This window comes from Nicotiana attenuata, unplaced genomic scaffold, assembly GCF_001879085.1.
Source record: "Nicotiana attenuata strain UT unplaced genomic scaffold, NIATTr2, whole genome shotgun sequence".
Classification (NCBI taxonomy): Eukaryota; Viridiplantae; Streptophyta; class Magnoliopsida; order Solanales; family Solanaceae; genus Nicotiana; species Nicotiana attenuata.
This window is the reverse complement of record NW_017670388.1, coordinates 87,694-107,875: the sequence shown is the minus strand read 5'-3', so window position 1 is coordinate 107,875 and position 20,182 is coordinate 87,694. Positions and strand designations below refer to the sequence as shown.

General features: G+C 35.6%; 2 protein-coding genes across 6 annotated transcripts; one reads left to right on the top strand and one right to left on the bottom strand.

Moving 5' to 3' along the window:
- The first annotated feature begins 1,836 nt into the window (after positions 1 to 1,836).
- LOC109238712 (shewanella-like protein phosphatase 2) lies at positions 1,837 to 6,984 on the top strand. Of its 5 annotated transcripts, none has more exons than XR_002069800.1 (2): positions 1,837 to 3,289; positions 5,719 to 6,984. XR_002069800.1 is itself a non-coding variant. In XM_019405187.1 (1 exon), exon 1 carries the CDS (start codon positions 1,984 to 1,986, stop codon positions 3,163 to 3,165), a length of 1,182 nt encoding a protein of 393 aa, XP_019260732.1. In that variant the 5' UTR covers positions 1,837 to 1,983; the 3' UTR covers positions 3,166 to 6,965. The 5 variants fall into 5 exon arrangements, 1 of the variants encoding a protein (XP_019260732.1); XR_002069799.1 differs by having other exon boundaries at positions 4,548 to 6,984; XR_002069798.1 differs by having other exon boundaries at positions 1,837 to 4,830; positions 5,719 to 6,965.
- Positions 6,985 to 13,967: 6,983 nt separating this feature from the next.
- On the bottom strand, positions 13,968 to 19,606 carry LOC109238711 (protein IQ-DOMAIN 14). The gene is made up of 6 exons (XM_019405186.1): positions 19,249 to 19,606; positions 18,228 to 18,324; positions 17,256 to 17,696; positions 15,776 to 16,009; positions 15,248 to 15,379; positions 13,968 to 14,957 (listed from the first exon to the last, which is right to left on the bottom strand). Exons 2-6 carry the CDS (start codon positions 18,300 to 18,302, stop codon positions 14,157 to 14,159), a joined length of 1,683 nt encoding a protein of 560 aa, XP_019260731.1. The 5' UTR covers positions 18,303 to 18,324; positions 19,249 to 19,606; the 3' UTR covers positions 13,968 to 14,156.
- Between the last annotated feature and the right edge of the window lie 576 nt (positions 19,607 to 20,182).

Here is a 20,182-nt window from a genome sequence, read left to right as displayed (position 1 = left end):
AATGTCATCAATATATCTTCTTGCAATGTAGGAAGAAGTTATGGTGTTGTTCCTGTGGTTCCATCCTTTACAAGTATGATAATCATGGTATGTCTTGATCTGAAATGCCCTATCCCTATGCATTCTTGAAGCCATAATCTCCCAGTCGCAACCTGAATGTCTACAAACTGCTCTCACTCGTGTGTTGTCATTTTTTCGCCATTTTATGTATTTTCCTTGACTAACTTCATGAGTTATTACAGCATGTATGAACTCTCGCTTGTTTCCAAATGTTAACTCTAATGCCAATTTTGGATTTTTTCCATCTGTTTTGGGGTTGAACTTTGGAAAGTTTAAACTTTCGGTATCCGAATCACTTTGTAAGCTCATCGTGTCATCAGAGTTGCAGCAGTTCGACTCCCCATCTTCAACATTCAACTTTCTCTGTAGCTCTTCACTAACCTCGTATCTACGCTTCTCATTTCTAATTTTTTTCTGATAAATCATTTTCATCTGACAAGTCATTTTCTGAATCTTCAAAATCTTCACTACTTGAAGAATTTTCACCTCCAACTTCTTTTTGATATTCTTCAACAGTGACATGATTATCATTTCTTGAATTGCTTTGTCCCTCATAGATAGCATCCTCAATACCCATTTCTATATACGAATCCAAATGTTCAAAGTACACATCAACTACCCAATCAGTCATCGGTGGGAATATTTTTTGCAACAACAGCGGCTTCCTTATCAGTCGAAACTAGCCTCATTTTGTCACCTAGCCTCTCGGGCTTGTGCCAAAAAGTTACCGATTCATTCCTATAACCGCATAATTCAGCCATAGATTTGAATACCGACAACTTTAGTTCAGCCCCATTGACATAGTCAATAAAGTTCATTCTGCCCCCAACATAATGCCTTGTAGGCTTGAATTTCATTAAACCACCGTGTGTTATTTTCATGGTAAAATAATCTGCCTCGTACAAAGGATCTGCATAAACAAAAATAATTGAAAGTTTATTTAGACATACTATATGAATTCGAGATAAGGGCCACATATTATAGAACTTCAAAGATAGTAAAGTATTGTAAAAATGGTGGAGATTTCGAAAATAAATTAAGAAGGATTATTTACAAAATACAAGTAGCAATAACACTTACCATAACTTGGGTTTATTTCACCATTGCTCCTAATAATCATAGCTGGGATCGCAAGTACTAAAGACTTGAAATGTATTCAAGAATGCTAGAGTTTTTTTACCTGCTGTAATAGAGATAAAGTGAGTGAATTGGAGAAGGGGCTCTTGAAAAAGGAGAGAAATTGACTGAATTGGGGGTGAAAGAGCGGGTATTTCTTTCCATTAAGCATCACGTGCAAATCACGTGTTATGTCTCTGTTAGGTTTTTAACGGGAGTGAGTATTAAACTAAAAGTGCTCAAGTTTTATAAACTTAAAGGACAAATAATGCTAAGGGTTATATTTAGAGGACAAAATTAAGCCTACCCCTAAAGAAAGGATAATTTTGGCTAAAAGTTTCACTTGTCAAGAAAGATATTTAACAACCTTAATCATTAGAGTATTTGTATGAATTGCATCTTATTTCTCATCGAATAACTCAATTAATGTTTCATTGATTGAAGCAGTAAGGATATATTTGAAAAAAGATACTAATAAATAATTTATATTTTAAAATATCAAATATTTTAAAATAAATTCAAATTAATATTTAAAAAGGTTTTCTTTTTTTGTAAAAAGAAAAGACATGAAAGATAAAAAGTTAAAAATAAAAGAAGAAAAAAAACATGAACTTGCTATTTAGGTCAATCAAAAGTCAAGTCACCTCACCAATCCCAGATTCCCAGTATTTCTTAACAAAAGCGTTATACTTATACTTCCACAATTACAATTTCGTAACAAAAGCGTTATTACTTATACTTCCACAATTACAATTTCGCAACAGCTAATTACGAACCAAAAAAGAAAAAGAAACCTTAATCAATTCAATGGAGTCACAATCCAATCTAACATGCCAAAATCTCCCAACCATCTTCTTCTCTTTCGTTGATACATTCGTCGATTTCTCTGTCAGTGGAGGCCTCTTTTTACCTCCGCAACCAACAATAACCTCGTCGCCAAACCAAACTATATTCCCTTCTCCTAATCGTTTAATTGCAATAGGTGACTTACATGGTGATTTCCAAAAAACCAAACAAGCCTTCAAACTTGCTGGCTTAATTGATGACCATGACAAATGGTGTGGTGGGTCCACTACAGTTGTTCAAATAGGTGATGTACTTGACCGTGGTGGCCAAGAATTAAAGATTCTTTATTTTCTTGAAAAACTGAAAAGGGAAGCTGCTAAGGTAAATGGTAATTTAATTACTATGAATGGTAATCATGAGATTATGAATGTTGATGGTGATTTTAGGTATGTTACTAAAGAGGGTCTTCGAGAATTTCAAGATTGGGCTTTTTGGTATTGTGTAGGCAATGATATGAAAGAATTATGTGATGGTTTTGATAAAGGGTGTGTTAAAGATCCATTTTTGGGGATACCCTTTGAGTTTCATGGTGTAAATCAGGAATTTTTTGATGGTATTAGAACAAGAATTGCAGCATTAAGGCCAAATGGGCCGATTTCGGAGAGGTTTTTGGGAAAGAATCAAACAGTTGTTGTTGTTGGTGATTCTGTATTTGTTCATGGTGGACTTTTGACTAAGCATGTGGATTATGGATTGGAGAATGTGAATGAGGAAGTGAGGGATTGGATATGTGGGGTGAGGGGAAGAGTTTCGAGGGATTTGGTGAGGGGGAGGAATTCTGTTGTTTGGTTGAGGAAGTTTTCGAATGAGTTGGAAAAGGATTGTGATTGTTCTACTCTTGAACATGTGCTTGCTACAATTCCGGGAGTGAAAAGGATGATAATGGGACATACAATTCAAGAAAGTGGAATTAATGGGGTTTGTGATAACCAAGCCATAAGGATTGATGTAGGAATGTCAAAGGGATGTACTAATGGATTGCCTGAGGTTTTAGAGATTGATAGGGATAAAGGGTTGAGGATTTTGACATCGAATCCGTTGTATCGAGATGTAAAGGAGAGTTGTTTGGATGCTAAATCTAGGGATGGGCTTGGTTTGTTGCTCCCTGAATTAGGACCAAAGCAAGTTGAGGTGAAGGCATAACTGGATGATTGAACTCTTGAGGATCTAATATGTTCTCTGGGAACTCATGGGGACTTTATTTCTTCTTTGTCGGTATGATTCTTCTATCACTCAGTATACAATCATTGTGGAGTGATAAGAAAAGGTATTGTTTTAAATTGGTGTAATGGTTCAGTCACTGCGAATTAGATATTAGCTCAATTGAAAAGTTTCTCTGCTCTACTTGAATACTACTGATTTTTCAATTCTCTTTTTTGTTGTTTGTTCTGTGTTCTAGTATTATCTTCCTTTCATTTCCTCTAGATATTGGCATTTGCCAATAGACCCCCCCCCCCCCCCCCCCAAATGTGCTCCTACGAAGTCCTTCTAACCACTCATAAGGCTTACGATGCATTGCTGTTATTACAATCCTTGAGGCCAAAGTTGCCAAACGAATATTTTCATTCTGTAGCCTAAGGGCCGAGTCCAAAGACTGATTACTGGCAGAAGCTTAGATATACATACAGAGTACATTGCTACAGATTTGCTCATAAAGGCAAGATGTTTGGCGATTCTGCTTAGCTGGTTATTTTCTTTTTGTATATTTTCTGCAGCCAAAGAGCGAAGATATGTTAATAAAGGCAGCTAAAGGTGGAACCTCTTATTGAAGAGTTCTAAAGGAAACCTTTTCGCTATGATTTTGAGGACAATTTTCCGTACTCAATGGAAAAGTACTGCAGATAAGAAGCCTTAAAGTAGTTTAAGATCTTGTTTTTTTTTCCCAATGTTTTTCTATTTCTCTCAAGCCAAATGGATCAAGCAGTTAGAAATGGATCAAGATATGATACAAAGAGGTTCCCTTTTTGACAGGCTTTAAACAAGTACATCTATACCTTCTCCCCTGAGATTAGGGAATTAGGGAAACTGATAAAGTGTAGAATGGATCCTAGTAGTATTCCAAACCACACTCCATCTTGACTTTTATTAAGTGTTGCTTTCTTGCCACAGGACTTGGAAGCTTTCTCCATGAGGAGCTTCTTAATACCAATGATCTTGCCAAAACCTGTCACTTCACCTTGCCAAACTTCTCCTAAGTAATGTTGATGAATGTGTAAATATGCCACAGAGTCAAAGTATCAAATGTACAACTTGTTGCTTGATTTAGCCGTAAGAGTAGTTGATTAATTATTGATTTAAGTATGATAGTAAAACTAATGTTATGTTCGATTGAATAAAGTTTTGATATAGGCTAAGGGTATTATCAATAACAAATCTTTTATCCGATTTGAACCAAATACGTGTTTAGAACTATAGATTGCACGGTACATATATTTAAATATGGTTCAAAGAACCAAACATCAGATAGTAAAAACGATAAACCATTGATTAATCAATGTATTGTTATTTCTGCATTATGATCCAAGTATAACTTCAACCTGGAGATCCCGTGTTCAGAAACCCAGCTACAACATTTGGTATGAGCTGATCTGCTTTAGCATTAGTACAAACAACTGTTTTGGCAACCTGTGCTTGTGAGCTGGATAAGCTGCCCAGTAAATTAGCCAAGATGCTCAGATGCTGACGTGGACACTATCACTATCCCAAAAAGAGTTACAAGTATAAAGTATAACTTGTCCGCAAATCAATTGACTCCTAAGAACAAAAAATATTGCTGGCCTTTTGCTGTGCATGATACAGATGACTAAGGTATGGTTTCCAGTCTATCAGGGGCATGATTTATGCTGATGATTGTGTGCCTAGTCATTAGATGCCATTCGTAGCCTAGGCATATGTGGGCATAGTGGGAACCTCGATGTACAACTAAATGTTAGTAAACAATACTGATGCTGTAAGAGTGTCGTTATATAACTAGTCCTGCTGAAAATTATTCCTTTCATGACACTTATCAGTTATCAACGATTAATAAACCGCTTTCTTGTCATTTAAATTCCAGTCAGATTTGGATATTGAACTGAAAAGTGGATTGTTACGTTTATCATGTTTCTTCATATTGTCATAAAGCTCTTCATCAAGGTGGAGATTGTTTTGTGGCAGCTAAATGCTATTTTATGTGTGACATGTTTCAATGGTATTTACAGATTTAGAGATGGATAGAGAAACACCTTTGTGAAATTGTTTGTTGGAAGAAATCTCTTGGATATGTTTGTATGAAATAGTTGATAATGGTGATGTATTAAGCTAGAATGTTAAAGCTGATTACGAGTCTGCAGTCTATTGGAAACAGTGTTAGTTCTTGCATAGTAGTTGCTCGAAGAAGCATAGATACCTTTGGTGTTTTAACTTTTAAGTAGTCCTCTATGGTCTTGAAAAAACTGTCTTATGTTCACACTTCACAGAAACCATTGCTTTTGTTGGGAATCTATTAATATTTTATTTTTTCAAATGATTACTACTTTATTTTTTTTATGTCAAAGTTTAGGCAGATTTCGGAATTATCCTCTACTGTCAAACAGAAAAAAGAATTATTTGGAGACGTTGGTTGGGTTGCATTTGTCGTTGAACACTTTTGATTGTAGTTATTCATCTGGAAAGCGAGCTTCCATTAGAAAGTGACAGGAATGGATGTTTTTGTAGGATGCTAGATCAAGATTCTTTTAGAGATTCTATCTTCGATGAGTCACGATGTTGTAATATTCCTCTCGTTAAGCTGTATTTGTCCGTCTCCTCGATCCCTGCATCCTTCCCTCTGTTGGAATTGGTTCATTGTTGGATATCTTGAAGATCTGAAGTAAAACTAAACTTCTTATATGCATTCTCAAAAAGAAAAAAAAAATATTTTTATCATTCTCAAAAACTTAACTTCTTAGATGTTCTGATGCACTTGTTTGGAAGCTCTGGTGATTTCAGGGGACTAGTAGATCAAATCACTACAGAGCTGCGCCATCCTTCAATCTATGGCATGGTAAAGATGCCATAAATTGCAACGTCTTTTCTTGGCTGCATGCAGCTGTTGAATTGCTTTCAACTTTGTTGTATGTTCTACAACCTCTATCTCAAGCCATTCAATGTATATGCCAACTTTAGCCAGAGGAATGTGAGTATACAGATTGGCAGCAAATCGGGGTTAATTGTAGCATAATATTGGTGGCAAGATGGGTGGCAATTAAATTTCAGAAGAAATTGTGGATACGCGTGAACTTCTCAGAAGACTGAGGCCTCACAATTTACCAGTTAGAATCAGATATAAGGAGGTGGTGGCAACAAAAGGATGGCAAGATTGTGTTGCAAAATGTTAACCTAAGTCAGAATGGCTCAACTCAATAGCATTGGAGGATAATTTGGAAAAACACTGCACCCCTTAAGTAGCTAGATTGTGTTGGATTACAGCACATGAAGCTTTGTCTAACACGGTCAAAATTGCAGGGAATGGGGTATGGTCCCGTGCTTCACGTGTAAAGGAAGTGAAGAAGAGGTCAAATCATATGTTTGTACGCTGCCCGTCAGCAAGGAAGCTATGGAGTATGTTTCTCAGCTAATATAACTTTCACGTTGATATAATGCCCAAGAAGAGTGAAAAAGCTGCTATGGAGGAATTGTCCCGGCATGCATCTTTGGGGTAATTGACTATAAAGGAATTGAAGGTTTTTGAGGGGACAACAAGTTTTATATACAAACTCAGGTATATATGTTAGTGTCCTTTGGCCTCTTGGCTTAAAATGACATGTATATGAAGTTAAGTCATTGCTATAGTTCCTGAGCTTTTTTTGGTGTCTGCTTCTTTCTTGACAACAGCTGCAGAAGCTGTTTCTGTGAATGTTGTCCTGTTAATACTCTGCAGTGCAAAGCTGATGGTCTGAGGTTGAATTTGTCTTTAAGTAAAATCTTGGATGCAGTTGAATAGTTTATTGTCATGATATTAAATGACAAAATCATACACAAGTGCAATGACAAACGCAGTATCTAGCCAGTTTTCTCCTCTCCTCTCCTCTCCTCTCAACCATTACAGCAAAGTTGAGCATCTTGTCTTCATCTTCATCTACATCTCTACCATCTTTTAGTAGAACCGAGGAGAGGGAAGGGATGTAGGTCTTAGGTGACACATATTTGACATATGTGTAGTAGTAGATATAGCTTAGTATAACTACCATTTGAACTATAATAAAATTGTGTAGCAACTCATTGGTATCTTGTAATATATAGGTGCAAAGTTCGATTAACACAAGGCTCTCTTCTCTTTTTTTGGAAAATGACACTGGCACTTTCAAAATATATATACATATTTTTATGTTATATTCAAAAAAATATACAAATTTTATACGTTTTTGCTGCTACCAAATGTAATAATTTTGACAGCTGGCTAAATGTGATCTTTGCCCTTGTTTCTTTTCCTAGTCGGGCCTTCTCAAACCCCAAAATATGCAAAAATAAAATAATAAGTTGTAACAATCATTTACCCCACAATTAGGGAGGTTTGCCCCTACCCCAAAATCAGTGTCGCCTCTAGGGGGAAGCCACCAAAGCAACTGCTTTAGGCCCCCTAGAATTGAAAAGCCCCAAGTTTTAAAAATTATAGTATATATTATTACATATTATAAAATTATTAATAAAAGATTCTGAAATTTTTACTTCTTTTTTGAAATGTGATAGAGGTTATTCAAGTAAATAAGTAAGAGTTTTATAATAAATATGCAACAACAACAACAACGACCTAGTAGAATCCCGCTAGTGGAGTGAGGAGGGTGATGTGTACGCAGGTCTTACCCCTACCCTAAAGAAGTAGAGAGATGGTTTCCGAAAGACCCTCGGTTCAACAAAACAAAAAGAGACAATATCAGTACCACCAATAGAAAACATAGGAAAAATAACATCATGAAAATGAGAAAGTAGATGCAAAGGAAAAACGATAAACAGTATATAGACTCGACGCTATGGAAAAACGAAACAGTAGTAAGACACAACATTGCCACTAGCTGACTTCGATAGAAACCCTACCAGACTAGCCTCACAAAGGGACGAAGTAAGGAAAGACTCAACTATCTCCTAATCTACAACCCTAATTCTCGACCTCTACAGCTTCCTATCAAGGGCCGTGTCCTCCGAAATCTGAAGCCTCGCCATGTCCTGCTTGATCACATTTCCCCAATACTGCTTAGGCCGTCCTCTACCTCTTTTTGTGCCCTCTAAAACTAGCCGCTCACACCTCGTTACCGGAGCATCTGGGCTTCTCCTTTGTATGTGTCCGAACCATCTAAGCCTCGCTTCCCGCATCTTGTCATTAATGGGAGCCACACAGCTTCATTTGATGACGAGTTTGATAATTAAAGAATAAAGTCTCTTATAGTATCATTTAGAGTTGATCGTTTCTTATAAAGAGTGGATTAAGCTATTATTACTTCGAAATGCACTTGAACTATTTTAAATGTATGAAATTATACTAAGAACTATTTAGTGGTACAAATTTGAGATTATTAGATTATGAAAATTTATACAAATATTATCTTAACTGTCAATATGTGTTTCTTGTAAAAACATTATCAAAGCCTTAATGAGTAGAGTTAAAATATTTGTAATGGTGATAACTAGCAGGTAAAAGAATGAATAATCAAGATATATACAAGATGGTCGGTATACCATCGCTACAAAAATAAAAATAAAAAATAAACACAATATATTAATTTTTTATTATATAAACTTAAGGCCTCTTATTGAGGTTTGGTTTTAGGCCACCAATATCTAGAGCCGTCAAAATGGGCTTGGCCCGTGAGGCCAGCCCAACCCAGCCCGCTACTTCGGTAGGGCTGGGTTGGATTTTTTTAGCCCATTTAAAACTGAGGCTTATAAGCGTGGTCCAAGTCAGCCCGTTGGCCCTTGAGGCTTGACCGAGGCTGGGCCTGGGCCGGCCCGTGGGCCAAAAAATTAATTATATTCAAATTTGAATATTTAGAAAAAGTAAAAACTAAAAAAAAAATATTAACTATAATCCCCATTTTCCAACCTTAGATTGCTCATTTACCCTTCCATATCAACTAGAATTTATAATTTTGATATGCATGTAGTATAACAAGACTAGTTTTTCTTTTGCTTAATTAGCAATGAACTAGGAAAGTTTTAAGTGGCCAATAATATTTTTTTTAAAAGAAAATATTAGTTTAAGTGGCCACTGAACAGTTTGGTTACTTTAATATATTATTAATTATTAAATTGCTCTTCAATATAGAAAAAGGTCAAGTTTTAATACCAAAAAAATTGACAATACTAGCAAATATCATGAATTTTAAAATTTTCATGGACTATAATGATGAAATCGACAAATAATGTTAAACCTAAATTAAAAAAACCTTAACATATAAACTTATTCAAGCAATTCCTGAATATAAGGAAAGTGAAAGAAAAGTACTAAAAAATATTCATGTAACGTTAAAAAAAAAAGATGTAGAGATACAGAGAATTTGCATTTCAATTACGAGATTCCTTGTCAAATATCAAGATTCTTGTACAGTCTAAATAAAGAGAAGTCATTCATATGGTCAAGAGATTATATCACGAAAAAAAATCTAAAGATTTGGGGAAATATTTTTTTCTAAAAAAATTGAAGGGCCAGCCTGCCCTAACCCGCGGCCTCCCTAGGGCCGTGCTGACCTGACCATTTTAAGGCCCATATAGATGGAGGGCTGGCCCGCCCTAGTCCACCAAATTTAAAAGCCCACGAGGCTTGGGCTGCGTTGGGCTGGGCTAGCCCGTTTTGACAGCTCTACCAATATCATGTAAAAATGGCGTGTGGTAGCCACTATTGAAGGGGGTATTTATTTTTTATCCAGCAATTCTAATGTTGAGCAAAAATAGCCACTACTCTATTAAAATTAATATGAAAAGATATTTTTACCCTTTCTTCCATTACTTTTCTTCTCAAACCCTCGCTTATCTCTGAACTCGGAACTCCGGTTGAGATGGCTTCGTCGTCGGCAACAAAATTCGAAAGCTTTTCTCAAAGTTGAAATTCCGTTGCAGATTACTTCAAACTCGAAACAGGTAATGGTTCAACGAATATAGTTTGCTTACAAACGTCCAAGATGTGACATATGGATCAGGCCACTGAAGGAGGAATTGCCATCTAATAGAAGCAACAAGGGAGATTTTCCGCACCAGAATTCTTTTTTTCATTTGCTGTATCAACATATTAGCCGTAAAAATCCACATACACAAGTGCCACTATTTTCAGACGATTAGAGTTACAAGCACAGAAATTAAAGATAGGTAGTCCTAAACTTACAGTTACAAGTTCAAAAGTTAAGGACATTTGGTCCTGAACTTCGAGTTCCAAGTTCAAAAGTTAAGGACACTTGATCCTGAACTTAGAATTACAAGTTCAAAAGTTAAGGACACTTGGTCCTGAACTTCGAGTTCCAAGTTCAAAAGTTAAGGACACTTGGTCCTAAACTTAGAATTACAAGTTCAAAAGTTAAGGACACTTGGTCTTGAATTTAGACTAACAAGCTCAAAAGTTAAGGACAATAGGTCCTGAACTTAGGCTAAGAAGCCCAAAAGTTAAGGACAATAGGTCCTGAACTTACAGTTACAAGTTCAAAGTTAAGGACAATAGGTCCTGAAGTCCTAAACTTAGACTAACAAGCTCAAAAGTTAAGGACAATAGGTCCTGGACTTGGGCTAAGAAACCCAAAAGTTAAGGATATGGAGTCCTGAAGTTAAGTTCAAAAGTTAAGGACATGAGTAGAAGGGTATTTTCGTCCGGGTAGCTAAAGTTTATTAAAGCAATGGCTAAAGACTAAAGACATTTTAAACAGTGGCTTAAAAGTAAATACATGTGTTATTAGTGGCTAATCGTGCACTACCCCCAATATCATTGAGTCGTCTCTGCCCAAAATATGCCAAAAATAATAAGTTGTAAAAATTAGTTACCCCACAATTAGTGAGGCTTGCTCTGGTGGCAAGGTACATTTACGCCAACTCCTGGATTGGAGATTTCAGTCGCGTGAAGAGTAAGTGGAGACACTAAGGGTGTGCATTCGATTTTGACCCTTATCGATAATTACTTATCGATTATCGATTTGTACATATGCTTATCGTTATCGTTTCAATAAGGTTTCGATTTTTTCGATTTCGATTTATCAATTTTGGGGGCTTATCGATTACACCAATAAGAAAATTTGCGGGATTCCACGGAAAGTATATCGCTGTAAACGCGCCTAACTAATATGGACAAAAAGAAGCTAAAATAAGACGAACACCATTTATAATATAAAAATTGTGTTAACAAACACATGCAACAAAACTAAAGTGAGGGATCAAATGTATGCCACCAACACTTCAACGGTATAAAAAAAACAAAACAAAACAAAACACATCATCACGGCTAATTCTGTTTTCCATTAATTTGAACTTCATTCCCTTGATCTTTAAATATGATCATTCCTTAAATGTGGTAGAGGAAATAATAGGGTAAGGGGCTTAGGGTAAAGGAAATGGTATAGATTAGGGAAAATAATATTGTATAGCCGCTTTCAAAATAGTAGCGGAATATATATACATTCTGTATGTTATATTAATCTACACAAATAGGTAATTACTCATTTAACAAGTGTCTACAGTGTATGGGTGTGCATTCGATTTTGACCCTTATCGATAATTACTTATCGATTATCGATTTGTACATATGCTTATCGTTATCGTTTCAATAAGGTTTCGATTTTTTCGATTTTGATTTCGATAACAAATAATCGATTTGATTTATCGATAAACCTATTCGAATGCACACCCCTAGGGGACACATAAAAAGGAAGAGTAAGTAAAAAAAGAAGAAGGAATAGATAAATTAATTGATTTCCAAAAAAATAAAATCTGATTGATCAATTCTTAAATGGGCCAAGACAGATCCATATTCTAGTTGGGCTATACTACCCGCACTAGCTAAAACTTCCAATTGCAAACTGTAGGCCCATTTTGATCAAATTTGCCTCCACAAAAAACTAGGGTTAGGGTTACTCTTCTAATTCTTGCTGCCTATAAAATGCAACGACTTTACCATCCACTTCAGTCATCAACTCTTAGAAATCGCAATTATTTTCTAGTGCTCATTACTTGTAAGCTATATTTCTTCTTATGGTTTTCGAATTTGTTTTTCTTTATCTTTATTGATTTGACTAGAATGATTGAAAAAAGAAAGCCAATTTGCAGAGCAAGTGCGTCAATAAACGATAACGAACACTTGCATTGAAGGTTGGCGATATCAATAAGCGATTCTCCGTGCCTTTCAAATACTCTTGTTTTGCTTACGGCCTCGAACAAGTCGCTACATTTTTATTACATTTACAATCAACGCATTTTCTCCTTTCAATTAATTTCCTATACAGGATTATGATTTCTTTTTACAAGTTATAAGCTTTTTGCTCGCGAAGCAAATCATTTTTCCAAAATGAATACTGTTTTGTTTCCTCATTCTTCATACCTGTTGAAGTGCTTATATGTCGGAGACCTTTGTAAATTTAAACAAATTACTTTAACTAAGATTTTTTTTTTGTAGGGGGCACTAATTGCAATGCGCACACGGTAAATGTGATTGTGCTGGTTTTGGTCCAAAATGTAATATTTTCATACTTAACTTCAATTTTTAGAAAAATGTAATAGTGGTATTTTGGTCCAAAACTAGCTATTGAGCTGGTTTTGGTATTTTGCCAAAATTTAGTCAAAATTTATGGCCAAACATGCATTTGCCAAATAAAACTCAAATTTATTTTGGCAAAATCTATGGCCAAATCGGTCCTAAGAGTAGATCAGATTTTAAAGTTGAAAGATGTGAACATTTTGGAATAACTTAAGAATAAGTTAGAGAAAAATTTGGGTGAAAGACTTAAAAGTGATCAATAGTTCATGATATATTTCTATCAGCTGATTCTCATGCCACACGCACTAAATACCAATAACATTTTGACGCAATAAGAAAAGGAAAACGAAGACGACAATTGAAATCTCCTCATCTCAACGTCTGGGCGAGCATAATTTGCATTTTGATGCATGAATATTATTCTGTGTAACGAATGAATTGAGTGAAAGATTTATGTACGTACTTTTTAAAGGGAGATAAACTTGTGAATCTAAAAATGTAGAGATAACTTCTAAATACATATTAGTAGTATTAAAACTATTGTGTTAAAAGTAAAATTTTTTGACTCTACATGAAAACTTGGTCAAACAAAAGTTAGTAGAAAGGATATTTTATTCTATTAGGGGTAGGGGAGGAAGGCATGTAGTAGTCTAGTAGAGGAGAGGCGAAGGAAGAAAGTTTGAGGGTCCTTTGGTATGAAGGAATTTTCCAGTGACAAACACAACAATTAGATGGGGTAAAATTACTGTTGATATGAAAATTTCTGAAGCTAAGAGTGCAAAATAGTGAGATAAAATTTGATTGAAAAAAACCCCAATCTGAAATCAAACCAAAACGTAAAAACAAAATCGAATTGAACTGAAATTACTACAATTTGGTTAAGGTTATTCAAGGTGATTGATACAAAAGGGACTTTTTGCGGTTCATTTTAGTAGGAATGTACATATTACTAGTATCAAAACTGTTATGATTGAAGTAAATTATTTAGACTCTACATTATAGCTTGATCAAACAAAAGTTTGTGAAAAGATATTTTTCACAAACATGCAGTAGAGAGGAAAGCGAAAAAGTTTCAGGGTCGTTTGGTATGAAGGAATTTTCCAGAGGCAAACAACAATTAAATGGGGAAAAATTACTGTTCATATGAAATAATTTCTAAATTTTAAAGTGTGAAATTGTAAGATAAAATTTGATTTAAAAAAGAAGCCCAATCTGACATCAAACCAAACAATTCGGTTAAGGTTAATCAAAGTGAAGCTGTTCAAATACAAATCTATTGTCAGTAATATATTAGATGAAAAAGAATGTGTACACTCAATCATAGTAAAATCTTCTTATGGTCACTTCGTTATTGTACATCAACTATTCTGTGAACATAACACTCCATGCACTCATTAACAAGAATGTTCCACACAAAAAATGAAAGAAGAAAAAGAGAACATACAAAGAACAATCACACAAATCTGTTAAATGGTCTCCTCCCAACTACAGCTGGCATTGAGACAGTTGAATCCACACTTACATGATCTGCCACAGACTCTTGTTTATCGACTCCTTTTTGAGAAGCAGAATCTTTTCCAGAGCCTTTGCTCCATTTGGAAGACCAAATATTTGGAGTCAAAGGGAAGGAAAATCTTTTCTTTGTGTCATTGGATGGTTTTTGTGAAATTCTCTCCTTAGGATTGCTACTAGCTCTGAGTTTAGCTTTAGCCGATGCAGTAGGTGCCATGTAATGTGGAGCCGAAAATGGAGGACAGCTTGTGAGGCTATCGTCGTCTTTCAATGGAAGATCAAAAGGGTAGTTAGTAGCACTAGCTCTGGTTCTTGAGTACTTTCTTAGACTTGAGCTGTTCACTGGTGGTGTTCTACTTGGATTATGCATTTGTTTTCCCCTTGTTGGAATTGCTGACTTGGTTGACATTGGTGTGAATGATTCATTGTTATCGTAATCAGAAAGTAGGCATCTGAAATTGCTGTTTAGAGGTGTTGGACTTGGTTTGTGCTCTGAAATCGCCCTTGCTGGTGTGACCGAGTCATGATTATTGTACTCCGAGAATAGGTGTCTTAAATTGTTGTTTAGCGGAGTTGGACTTGGTTTGTGCTCCGAAATCGGTCTTGCTGGTGTTAGGTTGATATCTTTCACAGTAGGTTGGCCTTTGTGTGCATTTTCAGAAGGTAGCTGGCGTTCAAACCAATTCCACCACAATCCACTAGCTCCTATGTCTAGAGCCGATTTTGGATCACCTTTCCATAGCTGATAAAAGACGTAATGTAACAAGATTAGCGTTAAATCTAGGTAAAAGAGATTAAATTGTCAATCTGCACTCAGCCGAGATTAGTAACAACAAACAACAGTCAAAACCTTGAACACTAGTGACCAGTGGCGTATGTAGGATTTTACACGGTGGTTACCCCGTTATCACTAGGGACATAAGGATAGAAGTAATCGATCAGGCATTCGCCAACTATTGTAATTGTTAACATCTATGACAACATAAAAGAACCATTAGTCAACTTTTTGACAACATGAAAAAGCTGTTGTACCTGGTGAGAATAGGCATATGCCATTGCTCTCTCCCTTTTGATGACTGCCTCCACTTTCTTCCGCATCCTTGCTTCTACTTCTTCTTTGGTTAGCAAACTATCATCCCAATTATCATGGTTACCTGCCTCACACTATACCAATATTTTTTCCTCAATTGTCAATGGAAAACACAAATCTCTTCGAATAACAAGAAAGGCGCAACAACAACAAACCCAGTGTAATTCCCCAAAGTGGGGTCTGGGAGGGGTAGAGTGTACGCAGACCTTACCCCTACCTTGTGAAGGTAGAAAAGTTGTTTCTGATAGAACCCGGCCTCAAGGTAAAAGTAAAAGAAGCAGACACAACACGTAGTAACATTAACAAGATAAGGTGATAGAATATTCGAAGCGAAAGGATCAACATATAGTAAAAGGAACCTACGAATAACAAGAAAAGCGCATGTGTTTTAATTTCGACCGTTACCAATATCTTTGCACCGAAACTCATTAAGATATAAGAAAAAACTCATGAAGATGGTCCAAACATACCAGCTTAGTCCATTTGCTCGCGATGCTTTCAACGTCCTTATCGTTCCTGTATGCTTGGTGTTGAAGTGCCTGGTTTTCCAACATTTGGATCCTCCTTGACTGAATTTGAGTTTGGACCCTAACCAGAAGTTGCATCTGTTTCATGGCATTTGCTGTTTGCTTTTTTACATTACTACTTTTTACCACTCCTTGAAGCCTTACTAAACCCCTCAATGCCCTGAAACTCCTCCTTGCCTGTGAAACAGATAACAATCAGATTGGAATTTTAACATTTTTAAATAATCGATACATTCTCTGAGAACCAAAGTCAATCTTGTCCCACCAATCAACTTCTTTTGAAAGAAATGGGATAAGGTTTCTTAGTCCTTCGTCCCTCCTTGAAGAGGAAAGAATAAGTTAATTAACAGTCGCAAAATGTTATATGTTTCCACTTGACATAAGAAGCTATTCGTAGTATGCAATTAGGACAAACTTGGCAATATGATAAGAATTTCGCGATGGAATTTTTTATTATTCACTGCTTGTTCCACACTGGATCATATCATCTGTAGGTGTTAGATAGCTTAGATAGTCACAACCATTTCATGAAGAAAATATTTTAGCACAAACATTTATTTGCTCTTTTGCAGATAATATTTATCATAGTCAGTAACAAATTGAGCGTCAAGCATGTAGATGGTTATTAGAAAAGCGAACGAAATTTCATATCTGGAATAACATACTTTCATCCAATCTCTCATATTTGCAATTATATGACCTACAACTTTTAACTCGACATATAAAAGCTGAATAAAAACATGTCTGACTCAATTCATGCTGTATTGCTAAAACTGCAGGTTATTACCTTCAAATCTGCACTGTTATAAGAATATATGAAAGATAGATACAAGTCTTTCAACGATACTTAGATTGGCAATGGGTCTGAAAAAGTAGGGCAGCCCGATGCACTAAGCTCCCGCTATGCGCGAGGTCCGGAAAGGGCCGGACCACAAGGGTCTATTGTATGCAGCCTTACCTTGCATTTCTGCAAAATGCTGTTTCCACGGTTTGAACCCGTGACCTCACATGGTAGTAACTTTACCGGCTATGCCAAATGGGTCTGAAAAAGTATATGATAATATTAAATTCGGATATTTGTACCCTTGCTGATACTATATTTGAAGTAGTTGTTTGAATTTTGTATTTTATGCAACTGAAACGGGTTCTTGCTAATGGTAGAAAAGGGGATGAACAACGGTGGCTGTTGCTAGTTGGAGGAAGAAGCCGTCTGAATGGAATTTTTTGAGGAACGTAAGAGAAAGAATTAGATTTTGTCACACAATGTGTATTGCAGTCCACTCTACTGAATCAGCTGCTTTATTATTGAAACTAACAATCAAGAATTGTTTTCCTCTACTTGCTGCATTAAGAACTAAATCACAAGCTTCTGATTAAAAAAGAATTAGCCAACATTGCAAGAGGCAATTATATTGAAACCTACCATGTAACCTCTGTAGGCTGCCTGTATCTTGGTTGCTGAAAGCTGGAGATTCGGCAAAGTTGGTTCTGGTCTATAAGCATAGCTGATTTCTTTGCGATTTCGATTAACCTTAGGAGAAGTAGCTTTAGGAGAAGAGATCGTTGGAGTCGGAGCCTTAGGAGAAGTAACCCTTTGAGAGGCAGCTTTAGGAGAATTAAGCCTGTGAGAAGAAACTTTAGGAGAGGCAACTCTTGTAGGAGAGGCAACTCTATAAGAAGAAGCCCGAGGAGAGACGACACTAGGTAAAGTGAATCTTGGAGTAAGTAGTTTTTGTTCATCTGCTTCTCCCAGTATTTTCTCAATACTACTCGGCTCTCTGAAGAGAGGGATAAATGATTTGTTCTCTCCATGCTTCAGTTTTCCGCGACCTTTCTTTTCCTTAGCACTTTTCTTCTCTGATTCCTGCAACAATCGAGCAATTTAGGTAAGTACTATATATGAGATGCAGATCCGATGATTCCATGATGATCCTTCCAAAAATATATACATGCTACAGAGCAGAAAGTTTGTGTCAATAGAGCTTCCATTGCCCCGTTTCAAACTGTTGAAATGTGTGACCATCTCATCTAAAAGCTTAAGGTAATCAATGATCAAGAAAGTAGACTAGAGAGTCAAGAATAGTGTACACAAGCTCTAGTTTTCCTAAGACATCTGGAAAGTAAATACAGAAAACCAGTGGAAACGTAAGAGTACAGATTAATTTCTCATTTTATCCAACAAATTATCACCCCACAAAACTTAGTATGGAGCAGGAGGCATTGCCTGAAAATAAAAAGACAATTTCTTCTATCAATTGTTTATTCCCAAACAAACATCATTGTTGACAGTAAAATAAAAAATCCCAGATAGCTAATTTCAAAATGTTAAAGGTAACCGCACTTTTCGTCCAATGAAATAATACTATGATTTTTAAAGGCAGAGAAATAAACTTACATTGGGTAGCTTCTCCTTGGAACTGGGTGTAAACACCCTTTTGATAGCAGAAAACCAACTGCCTTTCTTCCCCATGCTTCTAGCATTACTCTTTCACCTTCAACAAGTAGCAAATCAACTTTAATTTAACACATTTACGTGGTTCAAAAGGTAACATTTGATGATACTAAAAGAATTCCACAGAATTTACTCATAGAGTTTGGTTAGTATTTTAAATATTGTAGAATCAAATTATTCACTATGAAATGATTCCTTGAATATTTTTCAGAGAGAGAGAGAGAGAGAGAGATCAGGCAAGGATGGATAAAAAGAATTCATGGAAAATAAAAATAATGAATATAGGGAAGAAAAAGATGTGGATTAATCTCTGCTTTAAATTAAATTTAAGGTTTGAAAGTGGATTCCACTTCGTTACCTTAAATGCAAACCAAGAAGATAAATAAATAAAAACTATTATGGCCAATACCAATCTTCCCACCAGCCATAATTAAGATCACATATATGATATAGGGTGAAATTAAGATCTTATGTTAAAAGTATATGGTATCCTCATTGAGATCATATATTAAGTAGACAATTTGCTCAGCTTTTTCCATCTTCTTTTTTTCAACTTTTACATCTAAGCTTCTCTTCATGCACCCCAAAAGACAAATTAAAATAAGCTATTTACATCTTGGTCTTAAATGCTGCTAAAATGATTTAACTTTATATACACAAACAAATAGTAAAGAATTAAAAAACATTACGCCGCACAATTTCAACATGCACACACAAGAAAAAGATGGCAACATAAACACACACAGACACACACAAAGATAGGGTCTCAAGAAGAGTAAAATCAATTCTTAGTTCAGGAAGTAGAAAACAGAAGAGGAAGAAAAAAAAAAGATTAGTTAAATTTCCCACCAAAAATCATTAATAAGGGAAGAAAAGAAGCTTACTTTCCCCCCTGTAATTAACACAATTAATGCAGATATTCCAAAAAAGTAAATTTTAGTTCCTAAAGAAAGATCCAATTTACCTCAACTGGTGTTCTGAATCTTCCACAAACCATTATCAGAAAAGCAAATGACAATACAAGAACTGAACTTTAGCTTCAGCTACCCTTTCTCTTTTTCTCTCTCTCTCTCTCTCTAGATTCTTGGTTGTTCCAGGTTATCTTTCTAACTCACTTTCACTTTGCTATACACATAATATGGTCTGTCCTTTTTAGAATTTTGATTTCAAAACTTGCCAACTACTTTGAATCTTCTTCTTGGTAGCTGGCAAGATTTTTTTTTCCTTTTTATTGTTATGGTATGTATGTATATTTTCACCTTTTCTTTTCTCCTCTTTACCTTTCACCTTTAGAGTTTTTTATAATTTTTCTTTTGGTTTTAATGATGAAAGGATCTAAAAGGAAGGACCAAATTGAATTCATATTTGACAATTTGTTTTTGAATAAGGGATAATCTTTTTTTGGTGGGGAAGGAGGTTGGCCACTTTAACACTCAATGGGAAGCCTTTTTGGCGGGCCTCAACTAACTTTACTTAAATGGGAAGCCTATTTTACCTATCAAATGCTATCTCACCACCTATTACTTAGTATTTTAAACAACTAATATTAAGTTTGGTATAAACATTTCGAAATTCGATTACTACAACTAATCTTTTTCATTGTCACGTTTGCGGGACAATGACACTTATTTGGACCCCAAGTGACGTCTAGAATTGATAAGCTTAGTTAGAAATTTCGCATTCAAATTTTGAAAATGAAAAATTCGTGATAAGAAGTACTTTCTCTTTTAATAGGTCCAATACCGAGTGAACCCAAATTAATTAGGCTAACATATATTAAATACTGGATATATGATGTTGGGCTATAATTCCAGATTTTAGTACATTACTTACCTTACATTTTAGGTGCTTTGATGCTAAACTATATTATATTTGCGCTTAAATGAGTCTATCTAATG

Bases quoted from the DNA above. Each gene is read 5' to 3' on its own strand.
- LOC109238712 (XM_019405187.1), top strand. From the start codon at position 1,984: ATGGAGTCACAATCCAATCTAACATGCCAAAATCTCCCAACCATCTTC.
- LOC109238711 (XM_019405186.1), bottom strand. From the start codon at position 18,302: ATGGGGAAGAAAGGCAGTTGGTTTTCTGCTATCAAAAGGGTGTTTACA. The intron at 17,697-18,227 runs GTAAGTTTATTT...CGATTGTTGCAG, and splicing joins CCAAGGAGAAGCTACCCAAT to GAATCAGAGAAGAAAAGTGC. The intron at 14,958-15,247 runs GTACAACAGCTT...GTCTTTTATCAG, and splicing joins CATATGCCTATTCTCACCAG to CTATGGAAAGGTGATCCAAA.